Genomic DNA, 23,896 nt, shown 5'->3' with positions numbered 1-23,896 from the left:
GGATATGTGCATCATATCTCAATTTGATAAGAATTGGTATTATTATTGCGATAACTATCCCCTGTCATCAGTGTTTTTCCATTTGTTCAGCTCATCTATTTTGTCCTGTGATAATTTTCAAAATTTTTCCATAGAGGCTTTTTATATTACTAAATTAAATACTAGCAAGCTAATTTTTTGGTTTCATTTTTGTTTTTGTTTTTTTGCTATATCATATCCAATCATTTACTTTATATTTAACCTACTTTAAGAGCATAGTGGCGGAAAGGGAGAAACAAAAAGTGGGGGGTTTCCCATCTGTTGGTGAGAGAGAATGAGAGAAGTTTCATGTGCTGGTTCTCTCTCTAAATGTCAACAGCTGCCAGGGCTAGGCCTGCCTGAAGCCAGGAGCCTGGAAGTCCATGTGGTTCTCCCACATGAGTGGCAGGCATTCAAGTACTTGAGCCAGCACTTGCTACCTCCAAGGACACACATTAGCAAGAAGTTGAATCATAAGCAGAGTAACTGGGAGTCATACCAGAGCTCTTATATGGGTTGCCAGCATCCCAAACTGGGGCTTAACTTGCTGTACCACAATGCTTGCCCGAGTTCTCGTATTATAGGTTGGATTTTTCAATGCTGTTACATAATATCAGTGTTATAGTAAGCATATTCTGCCTTAAAGAGAACATCCAAAAATTTTTTTCCTTTTAATAAAATGTTGCTAGAGATAAGCTGTAGTAAGTTAGTAAAATTTATTTCTAGCTTGCCATTTTGAAGAATTTGGTATTGAACTTTGCAAAATGCTCTTTGACATTTATTGAAATAAATGTTCTTCCTTTTATTAACATAGTGAATTTTATTCTTTTCTGGACTAAAAGATCCTTTCATTCTTGCTATACATTCCTCCCAGTTACGATGTATAACCACTTTCATACATTTTAACATTTTTCTAGCCAATATTTTAGGATTCTTGAATCTATGTGTATAGTTAAAATATGGCTGCATTTTAAAAAATCAAATTTACATAAAATGAATAGTTTTTGCTCTTGTTTTTGAAAACTTGTGAAACAGTTTGATAGAATTCATACATGAATCCATTTAGGCCCAGAACTTCTCTGAGAAGTGAATTACGGAAAGTTTTTACATATATTCAACTTTTCTACTCTTTCTTGGGGCATGTCAGGCATTTTATATTTTCTGTTTATCTTTCTCTTCTAGAATTTTATTTTTTTAGAGAATCACTAATCCTAATGGTGTTTCTTTCTAAGTATTGCTTTTTTAAAAAAGATTTATTTATTTTTATTGAAAAGTCAGGCTTACAGAGAGGAGAGACAGAAATAGCTTGCATCCACTGGTTCACTTTTGAAGCTGAGCTGATCTGAAGCCAGGAGCCAGGAGCCAGGAGCTTCTTCATGTCTAGTGCGTGAGTGCAGAGTCCCAAGGCTTTGGGTCATCCTCCACCGCTTTCCCAGGCCACAAGCAGGGAGCTGGAAGGGAAGTGGAGCAGCCGGGATATGAACTGGTGCCCATATGGGATCCTGGAGCATTCAAGGCAAGGACTCTTAGCCTCCAGGCTACTGAGCCGGCCCTCCCTAAGTGTTGTTTATGGGCATGTTTTTGACTGCAAATATTCTGTTTAATTTTTGGAGTGGTCTTTATTAAAGAGCCAGTTTTCATTATAACCAGAAAGCTTCAAACTATTTTGAAGTAATTGTAGCACTTCAGATTAGTAAATTTCATTAAGAAAGTTCTCATACAGTCTTTGCCTAGTTTTCTGTTATAATTCATCTGACCTACCATGGTAAAATAATCAACACTAAGTAACTAATGATTAGTACAACACTATCAAGTAAACTACACACTATTCAGATTTCCTCAGCTTTTCCATTACTGTCCGTTTTTTCCCTCAGAACCTAAAGCAGGATATCATGTATTATGAGCTCAATGATATTCTTTCAGAACTTGCTGGCTGAGGTTCTAAACCCGAGTGTTACAATGTGATTTCATTTGGAGATACCGTCTTTACAGGTGGTTAGGTTAAAATGGGAGCGTTACGGTGGACCATAATCCAATTAGTACTGACATTCTTACAAGAAATCGGCAGGGAGAAGCACAGAGCAAGTCCACATGATGATACATGCCAAGGAGATGCTCAGAAGAAACCACCATGGTTCAGGCATTTGGCATTAGTGGTTAAGAAATGGCTTGGTACATCGATGCATCTGCCTTCCATATTAGAGCTTCTGGGGTCTGATTCAGCTTCCTGTAATGTGCACAATGGGAGGCAGCAGCTGATGGCTCACATACTTGAGTTCCTTCACCCATGTGAAAGACGCAGATGGAGTTCCTGGCTCCTGGCTTTGACTTGGCCATTTGGGGAGTAAACCAAGGAATGGGAGATTTCTGTCTCTTTACAATTTAAGCAAACAAAATAATAAAGTAATAATAACAAACAATAATAATGATAATGAAAAGAAACCATCCCTGCTTTGCCAGCCTTATGTTGTGCTTTTAGCCTAAAGTATGGGAAAGCTCTGTTATTTGAGTCATCTAGTGTGAGGGATTTTATCATGACATCCTTGTAAACTGATCCATCACCTCTCATTTCATTGTCGTGTTTCCTTAGTCTCCTCTCATCTGTCTTTTGAAGATACTCTCTTATGTTGTCAACCCTGTGTTGGTGCTTTTGAAAGGTCCTGATCAGCTGCTTTATTGAATGCCCTCCAGTTTAGATCTTGTTTCTTATGATAACACTGGGTTACAGACTTTTGGGAAGGATACAATGGCAGGATGCAGCGCAGTCTTTCTCACTGCATCATATCAGACATACCTGGTATCTGAATATTGTTGATAATGTCAACTTTGGTCACTTGCTAAGCATCAAGTTGGTCAGGTTTCTTCACTCTGAAGTTACTGTTCACCCTCTTCCATTCTTTATTCATTAGAAGCCATTCACCAAAGTAAGCCCACGCTCAAGGGGAAGTGAAGTAACTTCCATTTCCCTAACTTTGGGACCCACGTTAAGGTGACTACAGTAAGGAGTGTTTGGGGATAGAAACTTTGGGGTTGCTCAAGGGAGCTGAGAACTCCTTGAAGTTTTTCCCGTTACTGGGATTCATTAGGAGGCCATGCCTGCAATATTTACCTTGGTGTTCTAGTCATGACTTTATTTCCCCATTCCTTTTTTTTTTTTTAACCAACTGATGTTCTTCTATAAGAAAAAGTCGTCGGGCCTGGCGGCGTGGCCTAGCGGCTAAAGTCCTCGCTTTGAATGCCCCGGCATCCCATATGGGCACCGGTTCTAATCCCGGCAGCTCCACTTCCCATCCAGCTCCCTGCTTGTGGCCTGGGAAAGCAGTTGAGGACGGCCCAATGCACTGAGACACTGCACCCGCGTGGGAGACCTGGAAGAGGTTCCTGGTTCCCGGCTTCGGATCGGCGCCACCGGCCCGTTGCGGCTCACTTGGGGAGTGAATCATCGGACGGAAGATCTTCCTCTCTCTGTCTCTCCTCCTCTGTATATCTGACTTTGTAATAAAATAAATCTTTAAAAACAAAAAAAAAAAGGAAAAAATTGTCCCCTTTTCCTCTTTAATTTAATCCTCTTATATGGACTTACATAGACTTACATTCTGAATTCCAATCCATTGTTATCATTTGGCTGCACACTGGAAATGGGGAACTCTTGTGTTGGCTCCTGTGTCCTTTGGACATGCCTATTTTGACATTATGAGATGATGAATATCTTATATTTTTCCTGTGCAGGCCTGGGACTAGTGATTATTCCAAGGAATTCTCACTTATTTTTATTACAATATGAGATGTAGAAACTAAGATATTAGTGGTGATGTGTGTTTAAAGAACTGATTTTCATTTTGTTATTTTGCTCACTTTTATTGTGTTCTTCATTCTATTGACTTCTGCATTTTGATATGCATTTGAGTTTTGAAATTTTCTGTGATATTCTCCTTTTTTGAATTAAATGTTTAGGATTTTAAAAATATTATTTACTGATAACTATATTTAAACAGCAAATGGACTTCTTTTAATTTTTTTTATTTGAAAGGCAGACTGTTAGAAAAAGGGAGGAAGAGATGAAAGGAAGAAGGGAGGGAAAAAGGAAGGATGGAGGGAAAAAAGAGAAATTCTGTTTTCTGGTTTACTCTCCAAAGGGCCACAACAGCCATGGCCCATGGATGGGTGGCGGGGTCTAAGCGCTTGGGGCAACATCTGCTGCCTTCTCAGGCACATTGACAAGGAGCTAGATTGGAAATGGATTCGCCGGAACTAGAGTTGGGACTCCAGTGTTAGAAGCTGGCATTGCAAGTGCCGGCCCCAGTGAATTTACTTTGACGTTAGCAGTATTCCATGGTGTTTTTCTTGTGTTTTCACTAGCATTTAATTCTATATCTTTTTACCCTATGGAATTTATCTTTATTTTCCCGAACATATCATGATTTAAGAAAACTCATAATAGTGATGCAATATGAACAACAGAGTACACTGTGGAGACCTTGTAATTAAAGGTTCCCTTTGAAGTGCAATCCAGTTAATTTTGAATAAAGATTTGGTAAATATTCTGTGCATGCGATAGCAAAATGATTTCTGTGTCCTGTGAATAACTCCACACTTGCCTGATAACCTGTCTACTAATTCTAGTGTCTACGTATTTGGCCATATTGCTTCGTCTTGTTTGATGACAAGCAGAGACAGCTGCTGGCCTGTGGCAAAACTGGGCCCCCAGGAGCTTGGGAGGGGCCCAGTTGCTTTGTCTGCTGTATCTTTTAGTCTCTGGAGGCCACCTTACCTGCCTTCCCCCACCAACCACTTGTCAGCTTCCCCTCATCTTGCTCCCTGGAGGTCATCCCAGAGCAGCCACTCTTACTCTCTTGGAGCTTAACAGAGGCACCTGAGCTTATTTGACAAGGGAGCTGTATTTTCAAGAGCCGCTGGCTCCAGGGGAAGCAGGGAATGTGTGCTTGGCTCTCCAGGGTGCGCCGGAATGTGGAGACCCAGGTGCCCTTATGGATGGGATACTGAAGTGTTCACCACCAGGAGGGTGTTTCTATGTCTCCAGCCTAGTGTAACACACGAATTCTCCAGTTAGGTATGGGAAGTGTCTGGTGTCCTCCCTAGGGGGCCTTGTATGTCCTTGGCACCAAGGCTGAGCAAGGGAGGCTCTAATGAGGATGAGTCAGTGCCCCTGACCCAGCTGGGCCTGGCTCAGCTCCCTCATTACTTGGGCATGTTAAAAGGCCGCTCTGCCCTTTTTGGTTTCCATAGATGAACTTGGCATTAAGGGACAAACTCTCCTAGCCATGAAAATCCCTATTTCTCAAGTCAAAAGGGACCCCAAAGTATTTGAGGTCCTGAGGGAGCACGAAGTTTCCTATGGGTTCTGGGCCCCAGCTGCTCCACTTCCCATCCAGCTCTCTGCTAATATGTCTGGGAAAGCAGCAGAGTATGGCCCAAAGCCTCGGCCCAATGCACTCATGTGGGAAACTCCTGGCTGCTGGCTCTGGGCTAGCCCAGCTAGGGCCATTGTGGCCATTTGGGCAATGAACCAGCAAATGGAAGATCTGTTTTTCTTTCTCTCTCCCTTTTGTAATGCTAACTTTCAAGTAAAAGAAATAAACCTTAGAGAGAGAGAGAGAGAGGGAGAGAGGAAAAGACAGAGAGAGAGAGACCCAGTCTGGGTCTAAGTAAACTTGTTAGGGATAGCAATGGGGGGAAAATGTGTTTTTTGATTGGTCTGCTACTTGAGAATATTTTGTAAGTGAGCCGTTCGAGAAAGAATACCCAGCTGCCACAGACAGCAGTGATCTGTAGATTTAAGATATGAATATATAAACTTCTAGAATTATAGCTTAGAAAAAAAAAAAACCAAAGTTTTATGCATAATTTATTTTCATTTTATTTGAAAGATGGAGCAAGACTGAAATGTCAGACCAGCCAGAGGTGGGCCAGGCTGAAGCCAGGATCCCAGAAATCCATCTGGGTCTCCCCCGCGGGCTGGCAGGGACCCAGGTAGTTAGGTCATCCTCTGTTGAGCCCTAGCTGGTATTGGCAGGAAGTTGGGCAGAGCTTTGTCTTAAACCAGCCTCTCCAATATGGGGTGTGGGTGGCTGAAGTGTCGTCTTAATTGCTGTGAAACAGGGACCCTGTAATTATGTGCTTCATAGTGTACTGAGTTAGAAATCTTACCCCAGGGAAGTTCCTTCTGACCACTCCTTAAACATTTTTAATCTGTTCTCCTGCTCTCACCTTCTTACCTGCCTGCAGTGGTATTATTTACCTATTTATTGTAACCATAATTTGTATGTCTTTTATTATACTTCAATTCCATGAACCAGATTTTTCCCCCCTGCTTACTAATGCATTTCAAATGCCAAGAACAACTCTGGTTTATAGTAGACATTCAGCAAATATTTATAGGATGGATATGTTGGTTTTTAGAGTACAAAGCAGAAGCACAAGGCGACTGCCGTAATTAGCATGTGTTGTGTGGATGGATGGTGGTTCTTCTGAAAGCCATGGAGTGAGGGCAGTCAGCAAATCACTGTTTCCATCAGTCATCACGACTTTACCCCAAGGGACAGATTTTCAAATTCCATTATTCATTAAACGTTCTACACTTTAAAACATACCTTATATCTTTTTGTGTTCCTTGAGGAAATGTCCACATGGTTTGCCTTGAATCCTCTGCTGCGCAGCTTAGCAGTGACATGCACGAACTGGACATTGGATATTGATTGAAAGAGCAAAGGAGTGTGTTGGATTAAGGCATTAGGTGCTTGGGAATCCGGTTATCCATCACAGGAATCTTTGTTTAATGGCATTACAGCTCATCGTAGCCATATATTACATAACAGGTTCTGGCATGCAGAAGGAATTAACCTGCTTTCTGTGATAATTTTGGGGTTTCCATCTCCATAATTGAGAAATTAAGCACACTCTGAGTTATCTAGGTAAACAAAAGCTGGCAGGAGGGTTTCTTGTCTTAGTGTCCCTGTTTATATTTGTGTCTCCTTTGCACTTTGTACTTTGTCACAATTTAGAAAAAAGCACAGAGCTGGACCAGGAAATCGAGTGATTTGTGACACTGAGTCACTAAGTAATACTAAGTCACTCTATTGGAAAACTTCACATTAGTTAAAAAATGAGAACATTTGAAAGATAAGTGAGTTATATAGTATAGTAAAATAAAATGAACAAATTTCTTTTTTGAGAGGTGACTTACTTTTGCCCAAGCATAATTATTATTTTTCCCCTATAAGATGTATGTATTTAATTTATTTCAAAGGAAAAGTGACAGAGGAGAGAGATCTTCGACCTACTGCTTCCCTCTCTGAATGGATGGGATGGCTGTGGAAAGTCTAGGCAAAAGTCAGGAGCTCTCTCCTGGGCTCCCATGTGGGCAGGGTTCCAAGAACTGGGGCTGTCTTCCCACTGTTTTCTCAGGTGCACCAGCAGGGAGCTGGACCTGAAGCAGAGGAGTGGGGTCTTGCTGGAGCTGGCACTCCAATATGGGATGCCAGCATTGCACATGGCAGCTTAGCTCACTGTGCTACACTATTGCTCACTCATTGTTTTTTCTAAATACTTTTAATTTAATGATTGTTAGTTTTGTCGTTTTGCTTGCATTTATTTGACAACCCATGGATGTATTTTATAGCCACAAGAACTATGAAATAAGCATTTGGGGTCTATTTTTATGTTTTATGTGTTTAATATAATGAACATAGTTTTAAGTTGAGGGTGTGGGACTTTGGGAATGTGTTGTGCATTGTGTGTATTTAAAGATTTATTTGCTTTTTATTGGAAAGGCAGAATTACGTAGAAAGGAGAGCTGCAGAGAGAGAGTCTTCCATCTGTTTTTTTCATCACCCCGCCAAATATCCACAAAGGCCAGGAGTGGGCCTCTCAACTTGGGAGCCTGGAGTTTCTTTCAGCTCTCCCACATGGGTGCAGGAACCAAAGAATTTGAGTCATCATCCTCTTCTGCTTTCCCAGGCTATTAGCATGGAGCTAGATGGGAAGTGGAGCAGCTGGATTTGAATTGGTTGTCCATAAGGATACTAGAGCTGCAGGGGAGGATTAATTTGCTATGCTACATCCCAGGCCTGGTGTACAGGTTTCAAGGTCCGTGATACAAAATATTTGTTTCAGTAGAGTCCAGGTATGGCAGTTCAGTGCAAGACAGATATTAGGTAAAGGCAGGGAGGCTGGTTGGAGAAAATGGGGCCATTCTAGACAAATTTTGAGTCTCCTTGAAAAATTCAGTTTCAGCGATGAATTTGTGGGTTCTCTCTTTCAATGACGCCTCTCAGATGACCATGTGAGATGCAGTGTTTTTATTTTCAGATTCTGAAGAAAAACACTTTATCATCGTTTTCTGCAGATGTTGCATGTGCTTGTCCTTGGTGTAGACCACGGGATAAGGCAAAGTGCTGTTTCAGGTTATGGTGCTAGAAGGCGAGACACAAGAGGTGCTCAGAGGTACTGGCGGCTCTGGCCAACCTCGTGTTCTCCCCCACTGTGGCCCTGACATAAGTGAAGAAAAAAGGATGAAGGTTATTTTTCTTTCCCTTTTTTTTTTTAAAGATTTATTCATTTTATTACAGCCAGATATACACAGAGGAGGAGAGACAGAGAGGAAGATCTTCCGTCCGATGATTCACTCCCCAAGTGAGCCACAATGGGCCGATGTGCACCGATCTGAAGCTGGGAACCTGGAACCTCTTCCGGGTCTCCCACGCGGGTGCAGGGTCCCAATGCATTGGGCCGTCCTCAACTGCTTTCCCAGGCCACAAGCAGGGAGCTGGATGGGAAGTGGAGCTGCCGGGATTAGAACCGGCGCCCGTATGGGATGCCGGGGCTTTCAAGGCGAGGACTTTAGCCACTAGGCCACGCCGCCGGGCCCTTTTTTCTTTTTTAATGTACTTTAATAAAAAGCAGCATTGGGAATAGGTGGTATTTCAGAACCAAGTTTTCCTAAGTTGTTTTTTGCTATATCCAGAGCAATATTATCCGTAGTTCAAGTCAATCAACAACTATTTGTGGAACACCTGTTACTTGCCAGGCATTCCAGGAGGAGATGAAGATAGAGGATCGTAGATGCTTTTCTGCTTTTAAGACTTCTCTAAAACTAATAATGATGTTATCCTGCTGTGTGTTTTCATTTGGTATACTTTAGTTGAATGTAAGTGGGCAGTTGGAAAAATCTGAGTGCATCCTTTGCACAGATTGGTCTGATTTGCAGCGTAGATGTCACAGTTAGCTACTGTAAAGGCTCATATTAATTTGTTCCCTATCTTTCTGTATTTTTAGGGGTGTCATGAAAATTGACATAAATCTTCAAACAGTGGATATTGACCAGTGCTCAAATGATGGCTGGTTTTCAGGAACTCATAAATGCCACCTGAACAACTCAGAGGTAAGAACGCGGAAGGTCGATGCTCGGAAATCGGGCTCAGCAAAGTCCCACTTCGAAATAGGTCATGTCTGTGTGATAAATGCACCAAAGGTGCTTTCCTGGGGGAAAAAACATCTATTCTGGTCTCTGTGCTGCCAAAAGATTCGAAAGAGGCAGAAGACAAGTCCCCTCAGCTGTTCATGTGGGAACTATAAGCAGACCAAAGCTAAAATTATGCCTGAAGTTATGTCCTTAATTAAGTCTGACCCAATTCTTTGAAGTGGACTGGAAATTTAAAATAACCATGAAGTGAGAAAGCAGTCCCAGGAGGGTCAGCCACATTAGGCACATTTGTGTGAATCTGGTTGCTTCTTGAAACGTTGGTGGTATTCGCTCAGATGCATGGCCATCTGCTAGAGAAGCAGTGGAAATGATATGGAGGGAAAACTTGAAAACTACCACACCAGGGCTTGGTAGACAATTATGTATGTTTGTGTGTGTTTTTCCAGTTTTCGTCTTCTATCTCTGCTTGATTCAAGAGTCTCTAGTTAATAAGGTAAAAGTGCAGTGATTATGCTTCTGGAAATGAGATTGTCACGTGTCCTTTATCATTTACAAAAGAATGGGGCCCTTCAGGATTCCATCTTGGAGGTTCCATTGAGTGAGTTCTATTATATAACAGATGTACAGTGAAGTTCCTGACCTTCATTATGGAGGCTCTTTGAAAACAGAAGGAACTAGGTGTGAACCCTTTATCACTGTCACTCTCTGAATATAGTCATCTGCAATGACTAAGTAATCATATTGTGCCTAGACAGTCCAGGTGCAGGTTCTATGGGATCCTTGTTTTCTGGGCATTTTATATATACTGTTATTTGTTTCTTGGAACAATCATGCACAACCCCTGCTCTTTCTCTTTCTCAATTAGAATTTTCGCGTGAGGAAATTTGTTACTGGCTTTCAATAGGTCGATGAGCACTTGTTGCCCACCTAAATTCCCATGCTCTCTGTCTCCTTCCCAATGCTCATTTAAGTGTCTTCTGAACTGTGATTCCTTACACCCCAAGAAAGTTCTCCTAGATTTTTCAGTGTCTGAACTTGAATGGATCCACTGCTCACTCACCACTGATTCCATGAATTTGTGAGGAAATTCAGCTTGATTTATTTAAAATAGAAGGGGTTATTGCCCCTTACATAACAGTCTACATCTTTGAATTCTTGTTATTTGTGTAAGGCATTGCACATAGTGCAAAATAATGTGAGTCTAAGGTGAGAAATTTAAAATCAGAAGGAAATTGAACAGACAGTGATCTCTGTTGTCAACTAGGAATGCACGCAAGCATGTGTACAGGCGGACAGGCGTGTGGGGACATGCGTATGTGCACAGTGCATGTTTTCCATGTGCATATGCCACAGTGCCCTGACACATACTGTGCAGGTGGTCCTACACTTCCAAACTCAAAATAACTCTTCATAATTCTCCACAGCCACCCACACCTCGCTCAGCTCCCACTCCCACCCTTCTGCCCTTTGAGACGATTTCTTATCTTTACTATAGCACTTGAGCCCTTCTTCCCACTTCCCTAAAAATCCAAGTACATTCCTACAACTTTGTATACCTCTACACAGCTGCCAGTTGACTGTTCTTCCACCCAGTTATATGTGTGTTTTTGTCTTGTTAATTCACTATAGTTAAGAGCAGTATTGTACTTCCTTTTCTTGTTTGTTCTTAAGGGTTTGAACAGTTCTGAGCCTCTACTTGCTCTCAGATGATTCCAGTATTTGTTGAATATGTGAAATTCACCCACTGCTTTGGTAGATGTTTTTGTCTGCATGCCAAGGACATATACATGTGTATGGCCTCATAGCATTTTGTTTCCTTGGAATGGACTTTGTTCTGTACCCATTTCTGTAGAACCTTGTTTCAGTGGTGCACCTGAATAGCTCAATAGTCTTGCTGTCTGGAAACTTCTGTCTGTGTTGCAGTTTTATTAGGTTCCCCGCCCCCCCCGCACCTCACTCCCAGGGGTTTTGTGTCTTTTTAACGTTTTGTTTGAAGATAAAATAGTATCCTCTAGTCTGATTAACAAAGAGCAGATTGAAATGTGTAAAATATGTAACTTTGAGGATTTTTATAAGGAAAATTTATTTTAATGAATTTCTATTGGAAAAATGTCCTAAGAGACAATGGTTAGCCAGTTCTATGAATTTTGTTTGAGAACGTAGAAAGAGATTCCGTCACCAGAGTGCCTGTTTTGACTTGGATTTTTGATCCATCCCACCTCCATTCCTGCTCAGGTACTGGAGTTAGGAGTAGGGCTTTTTGGGGTCCTGGAATTGGCTCTCAGAGCCATTGGAAACGTCTATCTTTCACAGTCTTGTCTTTGAGCTTCTTCAAGGTCCTGTATTTGATGCCAGTCACCTAGGCATCTGCAACAGGCCCAAACTTTATCTTTGACTGGTTACGAGGAAGACTCTTTCAGTTTCTTCTCTATGTTGACGTGACCTGAAACTTTTTGCTAATTGGGGGAAAAATCAAAAAGAAAAAGATGCTCTTGCTTGGGAGCACCTCTTATCCAAGGTAGCCTTCTTTCATTTTTTGTTAACACATCTTCAGTTACTAACCATGAGGACAACCTTATGGATTGGCTCAATTAGAAGGAAGAATTTAAGGCACTTTTGTAGGATGCAAGGGCCTGCATTTATGAATATTCATGCAATTAGACCTTGAGACTTCTCATGGTTTAAGTGGGTTTTTTATCTTGTTAGTGTCTAACATTCTTGCTGCTTAGAGAGTAGGGGAAAATAAGGACCTCAAAATTCCAGTTTTTCTAGCTTTTCTGCCTGTAGGGTTGGGTTAAATCAGAATAATAGATCGGCTGAGGGACTTCATTGAGTGGTATGGGGCCAAGGACAAAAATCTTACAGAGTTTTAGAAAGGTTTGAAAACAAATTTTAGGACAATAACTCCTCATTGAGTTTAGATTTTCAAGGAACCCACTAAGTATTTTTGAGGAACCTAATAACTTCTGAATCAACACCATGAGCTGGCTGCTTTCGCTGACTTTTTCAATGATTTACAGTCCTAAAAAATGGACTTGATCCTGCTTTCAGTCTCTGAAAGCAGTCTCATTCTTGTCCCATTTTCATGCAAATATTTGTTTTGAGTACACAAGACTTTCTCCTACACAATAGTTTATTTAAAGGACAAAATGAATGAATAGTTTTGCTCTGAAACTATCCGTTGGCTTTGCTTCTGCTCTAAAAATAAAGAAAAAAAAACATTTATTATTTTATTTGAAAGGCGGATTTACAGACAGAAGGTGAGACAGAAAAAAAGGGAGAGATCATCGATCCACTGGTTCACTCCCCAAATAGCTGCAATGGTTGGAGCTGAGACAATATAAAGCCAGGAGCCAAAAGCCTTCTATGGCTCTCCCACATGGGTGCAGGGTCCCAAGACTTTGTACCCTCTTCCACTGCTTTCCCAGGCCACAGGCAGGGAGCTGAGAGGAAATGAAGCAGCCAGGACACAAACAGGAGCCCACATGGGATCCTGGTATGTGCAGTCAGAAGATTATCCAATTGAGCCATCATACATGCTCCTAGTTATATTATTTTACAAAAATAGTTATATCTTTAGTGAGAGCCATGTGTCTAACCAATTCATACCTGTACAAGATTTTTAGCAAGAATGCAAAAATCTATCTTGAGTCATCATTTCAGAAAATCTTAGCTTGATACTTAGTAACACAGTGACTCAGAGTTGTCTAAGTTCAGTTTATTTTTATACTTAGTTTTAGTATCTGTCATCATTGAAAAAAATGTTTCATAAAGATGTAGCAATCCAAACTGAAGAAATAAATTGTTGGCTGTGTTTGATAAATTTTAGTATTTTTTAAGGTCTGTGTATCAGTTTTGCAAATATTTTTGCAGAAATTCAACTGGTAATTTTTCATCTTATTTGATCTTACTTGGTACTTGTAAACAGATTAGAATATTATCCTTAATATTTTAAAGGGATAGTTAAGATTCACTGAATCTCTTTCTGTGGACTCTTTTAAAATTAAATTTGAAAAGCATTATATTCAAGTCTAGAGTGTAGATCTATGTGAGTATTTGTAGTTTTTGGCAATAGAAATCATTTAATACTGCAAACAGTTTCAACTACCCAGTTCCAAAATGCTCACATCAAAAGATTATCTGTAGATTGCTAAAATGCTGCTTTTGCTTTGAGGACTGGCTTAGACTTTTTAAAATTAACTTATTTCAAAGTCAGATTACACAGAGAGGAAGAGAAGAGACAGAGAGGGAATGATTTGTTGGTTTTCTCCCTAAGTGGACCCAGTGGCTGGGACTGGGCCAGACCAAAGTCCCTGGAGTTTCAATCTGAGTCTCTTACGAGGTGCAGGGGCCCAAACACGTAGGCCATTTTCTGTTGCTTTCCCAGGTACATTAACAGGGAGCCAAATGGGAAGTGAAACAGCTGGGTGGAGCACAGGCATCCATATGGGATGTCAGTGCCACAGGCAGCAGCTTTATGCGCTATGCCATTGAAGGGGGCTGGTTTTTAATACCTGCTGCAGGTACACTATTGACCACCACTTGTTTTCTCAGGATAGGCCAGCATATTTGGAGAATTGGACTTTGTAAGAGAATAAAGCAGAATCTATCCTGAAACTCTGAAACAAGAACTTCATTTTGATGGAGGAGATTTTCTGGGTCACAGATCATCTCATTAATAAGAATTGTAAATATCCCATAGCATCAAATAATCAGCTCTGTAAATCCACCAAAATGACCAGCTATCAAGGGTAATAAATTCAAAGTGGAAAGAAAATGGAGGGACCAAGTAGCCTTTGTCAATGTTTCTGAAATCCCCAGATTCCCTCCAGAATATCCTCAGAAGCCTTGTCAGATGTGTGGTCTTGTAGAATGAAAACATTCATGTTAATCCATATCTTCATTATTAGCAAAGCTTAATTTATTACTTATACATTCTTTTTAAAATAAGAAAGTTCAATATGAATAGAAGTTGTGCCATTTTCTCCTTGCATGACAATGAACCTCCTAGCTGTTCACTGTGGAGATGACCAGATTTGTTGTTCCTTGCAGAGTTGCTGCTGCATGCTGTGGTTGTGCTGTTGCTGATTTGGGCAGTGGCTTAATGCTGCCCTAAGTTTGTGTTCCTTCATCTCAATCTTTTTGTGTGGCATGTGTTGGTGAGAATCTGTTCTTAACTCCTTGCTACTCCAGCAGACAAAAGTCAATGAATCTCAAAGGTGTAATTTTTAACAGGTTGAAATAGCAAGAAAGAATATCTTTTGGCATGTAAGAGGTGGAACTGAATACATAGTTCCAAAGAAAACAGGAGTTAATCTTCCTCTTTTTTTTTTTTTTAAGATTTATTTATTTATTTTTATTACAAAGCCAGATGTACAGAGAGGAGGAGAGACAGAGAGGAAGATCTTCAGTCCAATGATTCACTCCCCAAGTGACCACAACGTCCGGTTCTGTGCTGATCCGAAGCCAGGAACCAGGAACCTCTTCCGGGTCTCCCACACGGGTGCAGGGTCCCAAGGCATTGGGCCATCCTTGACTGCTTTCCCAGGCCACAAGCAGGGAGTTCGATGGGAAGTGGAGCTGCTGAGATTAGAACTGGCGCCCATATGGGATCCTGGTGCTTTCAAGGTGAAGACTTTAGCCGCTAGGCCATGCCGCCGGGCCCAATCTTCCTCTTTTGAAAACTCTTTTCTATATAAAGCATAGTTTGCTAATGCGACAGATCAGTCAAGCAAAGTTTAGAGAACTTTTTTCATAGATCAATTTTTAATTTTGACTTACACTCACTTGTCTATCAGCATTCATTTTGTGGTTGCTACCTTACCATTCCTTCCCTTTTTTTGAGAAAATTTGTTGTGCAGATGTTACTTGCCTTTTATCCATCTCTAGAACCCATGCTTTCCAGTATACCAGCCATTAGACACGTGTTGTGATTGAAATTTAAGTCAATTAAAATAAAACACATTTACCAATTCCAGTCCCTGGCCTCACTCACTTAATTTCAAGTGTCTAATAGACATGTGTTATCTGATGGCTGCTGTACTAGAAAGCACAGTGGACAGCTTGGTTCTGGAATGTGGTAGAGTTTGCAGTGTAGTCAAGCTACACAGATTTCTGAGAGCTTTCAAATCCCTAAATCCCATTGGCCAGTTGAATCAGTAACAGTGCCTTTAAATTCATCATGGGACATGTAAGGACCAACTTGAAGGGAATTTTGGCTTATGAAATGTTATGATCTAATGTGTTAATTCAACTGAAAATAAATGAGAACCTTGTAAACTTATTTATGCTATCATTTCACACTGGAAACCCTTAACAGTTCTCCAGTAAATGGAGAGAAGTAAATGCCGGTAGTCATTAAGCTGTTCGATTTCCATTGTATTTGTTGCCAAATTTCTCTTTTCTCTCATGACCAGAACAATATGTGATGACTTATTGTAAGTCACATTCTGAAAAACAGACTCTAGGTCAATAATCAGGTGTCCAGTGGTGTCCACATGCTGATTGTTACTGTTGAAATAATTCACTTTGTTGTTGGCTGGCATCCCTATGATATACAACCATCACTCTTGGTTCTTACCACTGGAATAGCTGAAAATACAGATCTTTTTTTCTTTGTAGCATAGCCTTACAGATGTTTGAAGTTAGCTTCCAGTTTCTGTCTAGGTCTTCTTTCTTTCAGTTGAGTCAGCTATTCTGGCTTTGCTAGCCTTAATAGAAGGGGACCCTACTGCTTCTCTATGGAACCCTATTTGTTCCTGGAGCTGTGAAGTACTAACTTGCATTTTGCTACATAATCCGTAGTTCTAAAATTAACAGAAAGTAATTACATTTTTCTGTTTGATCCTCTCCCCTTCTCTCCCTCCCCTCCTTGCCCCTGAGAGGATGTGGATTAAAGATTCTGCAATTGTCTCCAAACCAAGGCTGGGAATTACTATTCCAGTCCCACTCTTCTAAGGTGGCTGACAGATCAGTTAAGGGGAAACTGACTGTGGATTTCAGATGCCAACTATTGAACCAAGAGTTCACAAACAACTGTCGCCATCTTGTGGTTGGGGAAAAGGACAAACTGTTAGTAGGAAACCTGTTGATGTGTAGAGGTCTGCACTATTAGAACATTCTGTATCTTTGGTTAAGCACAATTGCATGCTAATTGGCGTATTGTATTCTGATTGAATCCGAGATCCTTATTCATAACAGTGTCTCATGCAACCTAATTCTAACTTTAGTTCATTCAAATGTACTTAAATATACAAGACTTCTCTTTTTGAAGCACCTTTAAAAACTTTGCTAAACTATTATTCCTAGTATTGATTTGCTGGTTCAGAACCAGGGCTGAGCCAGGATGGGACCAGGGGCTGAACTGCAGGCCAGGTCTTCTCTGTGTGTGGTAGGGACCTAAGTGTTTGGATTTTTATCTGATGCTTTCCAGGATGCACATCAGTGCATTGGATTGGAAGTGAAGGAAGGAGGTGGGACTGGAACCAGTCACTCTGAAATGAGATGCAAGTATCCCAGGCAGCATCCTAACCCCTGTGACAAACATCCCCCATCCTAACACATAGCCTGGTTGTTTGTTTTTATTGGAAAGGCTGATTTTCAGAGAGAAGGAGATACAGAGAGAAAGATTTTCCATCCACTGGTTCACTCCCCAAGTGGCTGCAATGGCCAGGGCTGAGCTGTTCTGAAGCCAGGAGCCAGGAGCTTCTCCTAAGTCTACCACACAGGCACAGGATCTCAAGGTTTTGAGTCATCCTCTGCTAAGCCATAAGCAGGTAGCTGTATAGGAAGTGGAACAGCCTGGACATGAAGCAGCGCCGACATGGGTTGCTGGCACATGAAAGGTGAGAATTTAGCCACTGATCCATTATATCAGATCCAAGAGCCTGTGTTTTTACTGCCATTGTAGTTCTCAATGTTTCCTGGAAGAAAAATATACAGCTCAATCAATTCATTGAGACTTAATATGAGCCCATATTAAGGGGTGTTTTAAATTACTAGCTACATTTCACTTGGGGAGCAGGATAACAGAAGGTATGGAATACTGGCCTGTGTCAGATACCATCTTAGTCACACAGACGTATTACATAAAGTAGTGTCTGTGAAAAATACAGCAGCTTTCTCATGGAGTAGAGAAACAGCAGTGCTAAGAGTGCTTGGCTTATATTTCAGTCTAAAGTTGTACAATAGGAAAGTGATTGAGTAGAGTGATACTAACTTCCTGAGAAGGTTGTAGTAGTTTATCGTAGTTTTTTTTTTTTTTTTTTGAGGCCTTATGCTGGTGAGAAAGTTAATCAGTTCCTTAGATAATGATGTAGGAAACAAATCTTTGAGAATAACACATTAATTGAATGCTAAAATCAGAGGCTAAAATGATTTTTCTGGGGTTGGAGAGCAACTCTACAAAGATGAAAGTGACCAAGGATAAAGTTAAGACCCTGGATGTGGATCAAAGACTCTGTCTGAGCTGAGGAAGGATGCAGTGGTCCACTTGCAGCACACATGAGCATCAGTGTCTAGGGGAAGAATGGAAAGTTGTGTGTGGTTTGGTACTGTGGGGTGACTGAAGAACAGTCACAAGAGCCAATGGGGTCCTAGGTTGTTCTTTAGATTAGCAGGAGCTTAAAGCTCCTGATATCCTAAATGGATCAGTAAGCACCCAAAATGGTATGGTGGATTTCAGTTCTCATACCCTAAAATGCAGACAGGCAAAGAAGGAGAAACATTTCAGAGGTGAATATTAGTTTAGCTAAGGACTTTTAGTCCTTGCCTTTTAGTGAATAAAAGAAACTGAGGTTGGTTTCTCAGGGAAGAGGAGATTGATGAAAGATTTTATAACCATCTTTAAATATCAAAGCAGCTATTCTGCAGATATTTCCACTTTTAATTAAAGCACCTAATACCCTGTTTTCTCTACAGATCATATAAATCTTTTACCTTTTAATGCACTAGACTATGGCTTATTTCAAATAACAGGAACTTCACAAGACTTTGTGTAACTCAGCACAATTGTAATATTTTACCCATCAAATTGTTCAAAAGTTAACAGTATAAATATTTCTAGAGGAGATGATATTTTGAATCACACATTTCTGGGATGAGCATTTGGTGATGCTGCTGCTGGTGTTTTCAGTAATGAGAGATGTCACATAATGGTTTTATGGGGTGCTTGTCAGGAACGATTCTGGCTGTGCTATTGTTGGACTGGAGATCTTGAAGTTTCCTTGCAGCGCTGAGATGCCATTCTTCTGGGATGTAGCAAATGGAAGCAGTGAAAGGTATTCTCTCCTGAAGAACTCTGCCATTCTTTTTGTAGCTACAGGAACCTGAGATCTCACATCCTGTGTGGTTCTGCTTACCAAACCTGAGATTTTCTGATTTTTCTTTGTGATAACAGCAAAGCAAATAATTATTCATTGTGGTCAACTTCATTTGATCTAGCTTACAGTATTTGATTTCCAGTTATTTGTTAAGCACTTTTGAGCTGGTCATGCAGGACTGACTGATTTTGGTGAAGGTGAGATGGAAAAGCCAAAAAATATATATTTTTAGGTGACATTAAATTGCAAATCTAGAATAACCTCTGTTAAAAAGGAGGTAATAGAGAAAGCAGAGCTGATTTTACTTTTATCTATTTTTTTTTCCTTGTGCTTGCCAAGGAATCTGATATCATACAGGAGGAGAGAGAACTGTTTTCCAGTGTTGACCGGGTCATTGAGTTTGATATCTGCTCCTGAATTCAATCCTCAGTATACATCTCAAGTCACTGTCAAGTATCATCCGCCTTTCTGAATCTGTTGTTCTGATCTTCTTGAAATATTTGAATTTAAATATTTGAGATATTGAAATATTTTGAAATATTTCAATTGGATTAGTCAAAGGAGGAACTGTCTATTCAAATTTGTTCAAGATATAAAACATTCAGTATAGATTTGATAGGTTATTGTTTTACTAACTTTCTGAACTACACTAAATGTTTAAAAAAAGGCTCACAAAGATCTACTCAGGAGGAACTAACATAGTTTTGATTGTTGGTTTGTAATAAAGTTATCTTTTGCTGAAGTATAAAGGTTTGTGAGATTCCTGAAAGCAAGGTGCCCTACTTGATGTAAAGTTTTTTAGATCTCTGTATGAGATAATACTTATTCAGTCACTAAGTCTTTTTCATTTACTTTTTAAGTACCATGTGAGGTAGATTCCATTGTTATTCCAATTTACTAGACACCGAAGCTAAGAGTTAGAGGGATTTTAAGTTGGTTCATTAAGGGCATGCAATTGGTATGCTAGGTCAGGAATTAAATCACAGGAAGATAGTATAGGTGTTACAAGGTTGTTTGGGATAAGAACCTTTAACTGGCTATGACCCATGGCTGATATTGTTAGCCTTGCTATGGTTCTATCCATGGGAATTGAACTGAGGGTCATGATAAATCACTCTTGTATGGGAAACCAAGTAGAGATCCTTCAAGAGACCTAGCCCTTGAGTGGCCAAAAGAAATTTCCAAGAAAATGTGATAAGCTCACAAGCAAGCCTGTGTTAACATCAATTAATAAAGATTCCATTCTGCAGGTGTATGGATGGTGGCAGAAAAAGTTTCTTCCCAGTGAAAGTACTCTTGGTTCAATGTGTGATGTTGACTTGAGGTGATATGGAATGTCCAGTCTGTAGCAGAACCTAAGGGAATGAGATCCACCCTCACTGGTAAAGAATGGTGAGGGCTGTCTGTGTTGTTTTGGAATCATTTGGAGGATTGTGTTAAGGGAAGGAACCCAGACGTAGTGAAGAATTAGAATACAGATCAGAATGCAGGGGAATCTAACAAAATAGACGGTAAAAGATTGTGTACAAGGAGGCCAAGGGGATCCACTGCACTTAGGGTAATATGTAAGTCAATTTTGGACTCTAATCATGACTGAAGACAAAGCAATCTGCATACCTGCCAATCTTCTCTGAGGTCTTGGGAGTCAAAGTGAAGTCAAGTTGGAAGATTGGAGATCTGTACGAATGCAGGTGAGTGTGCGTAGGCTGTGCCAAACAGGTTGATTCACATCCCTAAAGGATATGAACTCAAGGTAACCAGACTTTCATTATCTTTGCAGTTCGGTGAGAGAATCTCTGATGGAAAAGGAGGTTAGTGAGCACATTTCGAACATGTAGTTAAATTTATAACAGAGCCAATCAGGGAAACAAAACCCTGCTTGTTAAATCTTATCTTTTGTCATCTTCAGCAGCAGAAAAATTGCTGCTTGTCCAATTCTAGATATGAGAAGCAGTCAGAATATACAGTAGGTGCCCGAGGGTGACTTTGGGGAGGGGGTTAAATATAACTCTGCATCATTAGCTTATGTGGGAAAAATTCCATTATGACAGCAAATCTGATTTCATCTGGCACCCCCTAACCCTGTTACAATAATATAAAGTGTGGTGGAAACTTGTCATGGCTTCCAGGGAGAAATGAGGCTACCGACGCCTGGTGGTCCCCTTTTGGAGCACAGTGACAAATCATGTTGCTTAGCGACAGCCCTTGGCTGATTTAGAAGGCTTTCAACTCTCTTCCTTGGTAGTTTTCTCTTCCTCTAAGATAAAAAGCCTCATTTTCCACTTTTTGGGGATTATCTTTACCGGGTCATTTGTGTGCATTCCTTCAGGATTTATCATTCATCCTCAATCTATCATTGTTTTCCCTCTACATGACTTATAGATTGAGAAAGAACAAGTGGGTGGCTGATGGTATAAGCAGGACACAAAGTATTGCGATAACTTGACGGTGCTTTTGTCCTCCAAGTAATGTACAAGTGTCCACGTAATTTTTTTGTGTGTATGTGTGTGGTTTGGAATCATTGTATTATTCATAGTTTGGGTGGCCATTGTTTATAAAATGCACAAGATTGTTTGTGTTTCAAAATAGAAGCTCAGACATATGGAAATGTGTAGGGAACAGTGAATGTAATTGATGAAACAGGAGTAAGAATGGGGCTGGAACTAGAATAGAAGCCTTTGAGAATAGTAGGTTTGAGAGAATAAAAACCAAAGGAATATAAATGGAGAGAATTTTTAGCAGTAGGAAAGTAGGGACGTGGGGGGAGGGAATATGAGATGGTTGGGGTCTACTTCAAAGGGACTGTAAGTAGGGTGGGGACTCTAATAGGCTTTAGCTCTTGTTCTGCTTCCAGAAAGGAGTTATTTTTTGATGTAAATAATCTGTGTATCCCTGTGTGGCTGCTCAGGCAAGACAGCTGTCCCTCTCCAGTGCTTTCCACATCACACCATGATGGCTGTCAGGAAGTGAAGCCAGGACCTAATTTCAATTATGTAATGACCTCAGTGGGTTTTACTCTCACCTTGTTGGTATAATCTGGCTTATGCCTGAAGAAGCAGTCTTTCCTGCTGGTCATTACAGTTCTAGGATCCCTGGGAGGTGGTTCTGTAGCGCTGGTTTTAGGCCTGCGTTTGGAAGCAGGACGGGGTTCATTGTTTGTATGACTTGGCCCCACTGCATTTCTAGTCCTATTGAGGACTTCACACACTGAATTAGCCCTGTTGCTGGGCTCTGTGCTTAGGCTTATCTGCAAATGTCAGTGTATTCGATATTTTCCAAGGATGGTCCCAAGACTCCTCAGATTCTTCCAGACATGTTAAGGGAATCTGTGATGTTAAAAACCACTTTCAGAACTGTTATTTGCTAGATAAAGATTGATTGATTATTTGAAAGTCAGAATTATGGATGGAGGGGGAGAGAAAGAGAGAGAGAGAGAGAAAGAGAGAGAGAGAGAGAAAGAGAGAGAGAGAGAGAGAATCTTCCTTGGGGTTGGGCCAAGATGAAGCAGGGAACCTGGAGCTCCATTCAGGTCTCCTGGTCTCCTGTGTGGGTGCCAGAGACCCAGGCATGTTAGCAGGAAGCTGAATTGGAAGTGTAGCATGAACTGGAACCTGAACCAGTACCCATTTGAAATGTTGGCATTTCAAATGGCGGCTTAATTGCTGCATTGCTGTGCCACGACGCTGGTCCTTGCTATTTACTTTTTGAATGCGTCTTTCTCTTGTGAGTGTACAGAGGTTGCACAAGTGGTTTTTATAAAAATAGACTGAATGAAGAGAGATATGAGACTCCAGGTTTGTAGTAAACAGAACATTAAAGAGATTTGCAGGAATTTAAAATAATGACACTTCTTTTTCTTTTTTGGAAAATTTAGTTGTTTACACAAATGTTACATGTTAATGTGTTGTGGATCTGTTGTTATTTTATTTTGAAATAAATATTTTTGAACCATCTCAGTTTTAATAACTCAAATTTCAATAATGATGGGTATGACCCATATGAGTTAACAGCAATTTTCCTGAGTACAAACAGGAATTGTTGGGGCCCAGTGCAATGGCTTAATTGGTTAATCCTCCCCTTATAAGCACTGGAATCTCATAGGGGCGCCTGTTTGTGTCCTGGCTGTTGTACTTCCCATGTAGCTTGCTGCTTGTGGCCTGGGAAAGTGGGGGAAGATGGCCCAAAGCTTTGGGTCATTGCACCCACATGCAAGAGGTTCCTAGCTCCTAGCTTCAGATTGACTCAGTTCTGGCTGTTTCGGCCATTTGTGGAGTGAACTAGTGGATGAAGATCTTTTTCTGCTTCTCTCTGTAAATCTGCTTATTCAATAATAACAAATAAACCTTAAAAAAAAAAAAAAAAGAAAAGGAATGTTGGAGAGATCTGGGCCAGAACTTGGAAAAGCTGTTGCATAGTTTCTCTTGGGATTCTACTTCCTGTTTTTTTTTTTTTTTTTTTTTCCTTTTTCTGGCTTGATGTTCTGGTTATAGACAAGTTGCTTTCTTCCCTCTGCCTTCTCTGTTATTTTTACCTCACACCCCACAAACCCCTCATTCTACTGTCATCAGAGTTGCAAATGACACACAGATGATCATCGTTGAGATTGCAATCTGTCCAAAATAAGTTTCACATATAGGCTTCTAATGTATTTTTAATATAAAGAATGCAATGCAGATAAAAATATTCATTCATGACTTTACATAGTGTGGAAGAAAAAAGATACTATAGGATTTTTTTCCATTACTTCATTTAAAAAGTTTATGAGCTTGATGAATGTTGGAATGTACTGTATTTCACTCTTTAAATTTTTCATATTGGAATCTTCAATGAAAGTTGAAAAAAATCATTTGCCTCCTGTGGCATGGAGAACTGCATAGAATGCTACAGCTCTAAATTTGTAAAAAAGAAAAAATACCCATGTCTTTGTCAGGCTAATGATTTTTATAATCTAAGTTACCAGTGAGATGGCGTATTTGGGTAATGCCTCAGTTTTTTCTTAAGATTTGTCTGACATTTTACGCCTATCATTTGGTAAGCTGATCAGCAACTGATACATTTTGTATTTAATGATCAGATGTGAACTCAGCATCATCCTTCTGAGGAGCAAATGAACACC

At 40.4% G+C, this 23,896-nt stretch overlaps 1 protein-coding gene across 1 annotated transcript in view; it reads left to right on the top strand.

Annotated features, from left to right (window-relative positions):
• Positions 1-23,896, top strand: part of GPR158 (G protein-coupled receptor 158) — a 337,238-nt gene that overhangs the window by 22,893 nt on the left and 290,449 nt on the right. The window contains 1 exon segment of the mRNA XM_004588529.3: positions 9,313-9,418. Within this exon segment, the coding sequence (XP_004588586.3) occupies positions 9,313-9,418 (106 nt within the window).

Source organism: Ochotona princeps, chromosome 10, assembly GCF_030435755.1.
Source record: "Ochotona princeps isolate mOchPri1 chromosome 10, mOchPri1.hap1, whole genome shotgun sequence".
NCBI lineage: Eukaryota > Metazoa > Chordata > Mammalia > Lagomorpha > Ochotonidae > Ochotona > Ochotona princeps.
The sequence above is the reverse complement of the archived record's forward strand: the minus strand, read 5'-3'. Positions and strand labels throughout refer to the sequence as shown.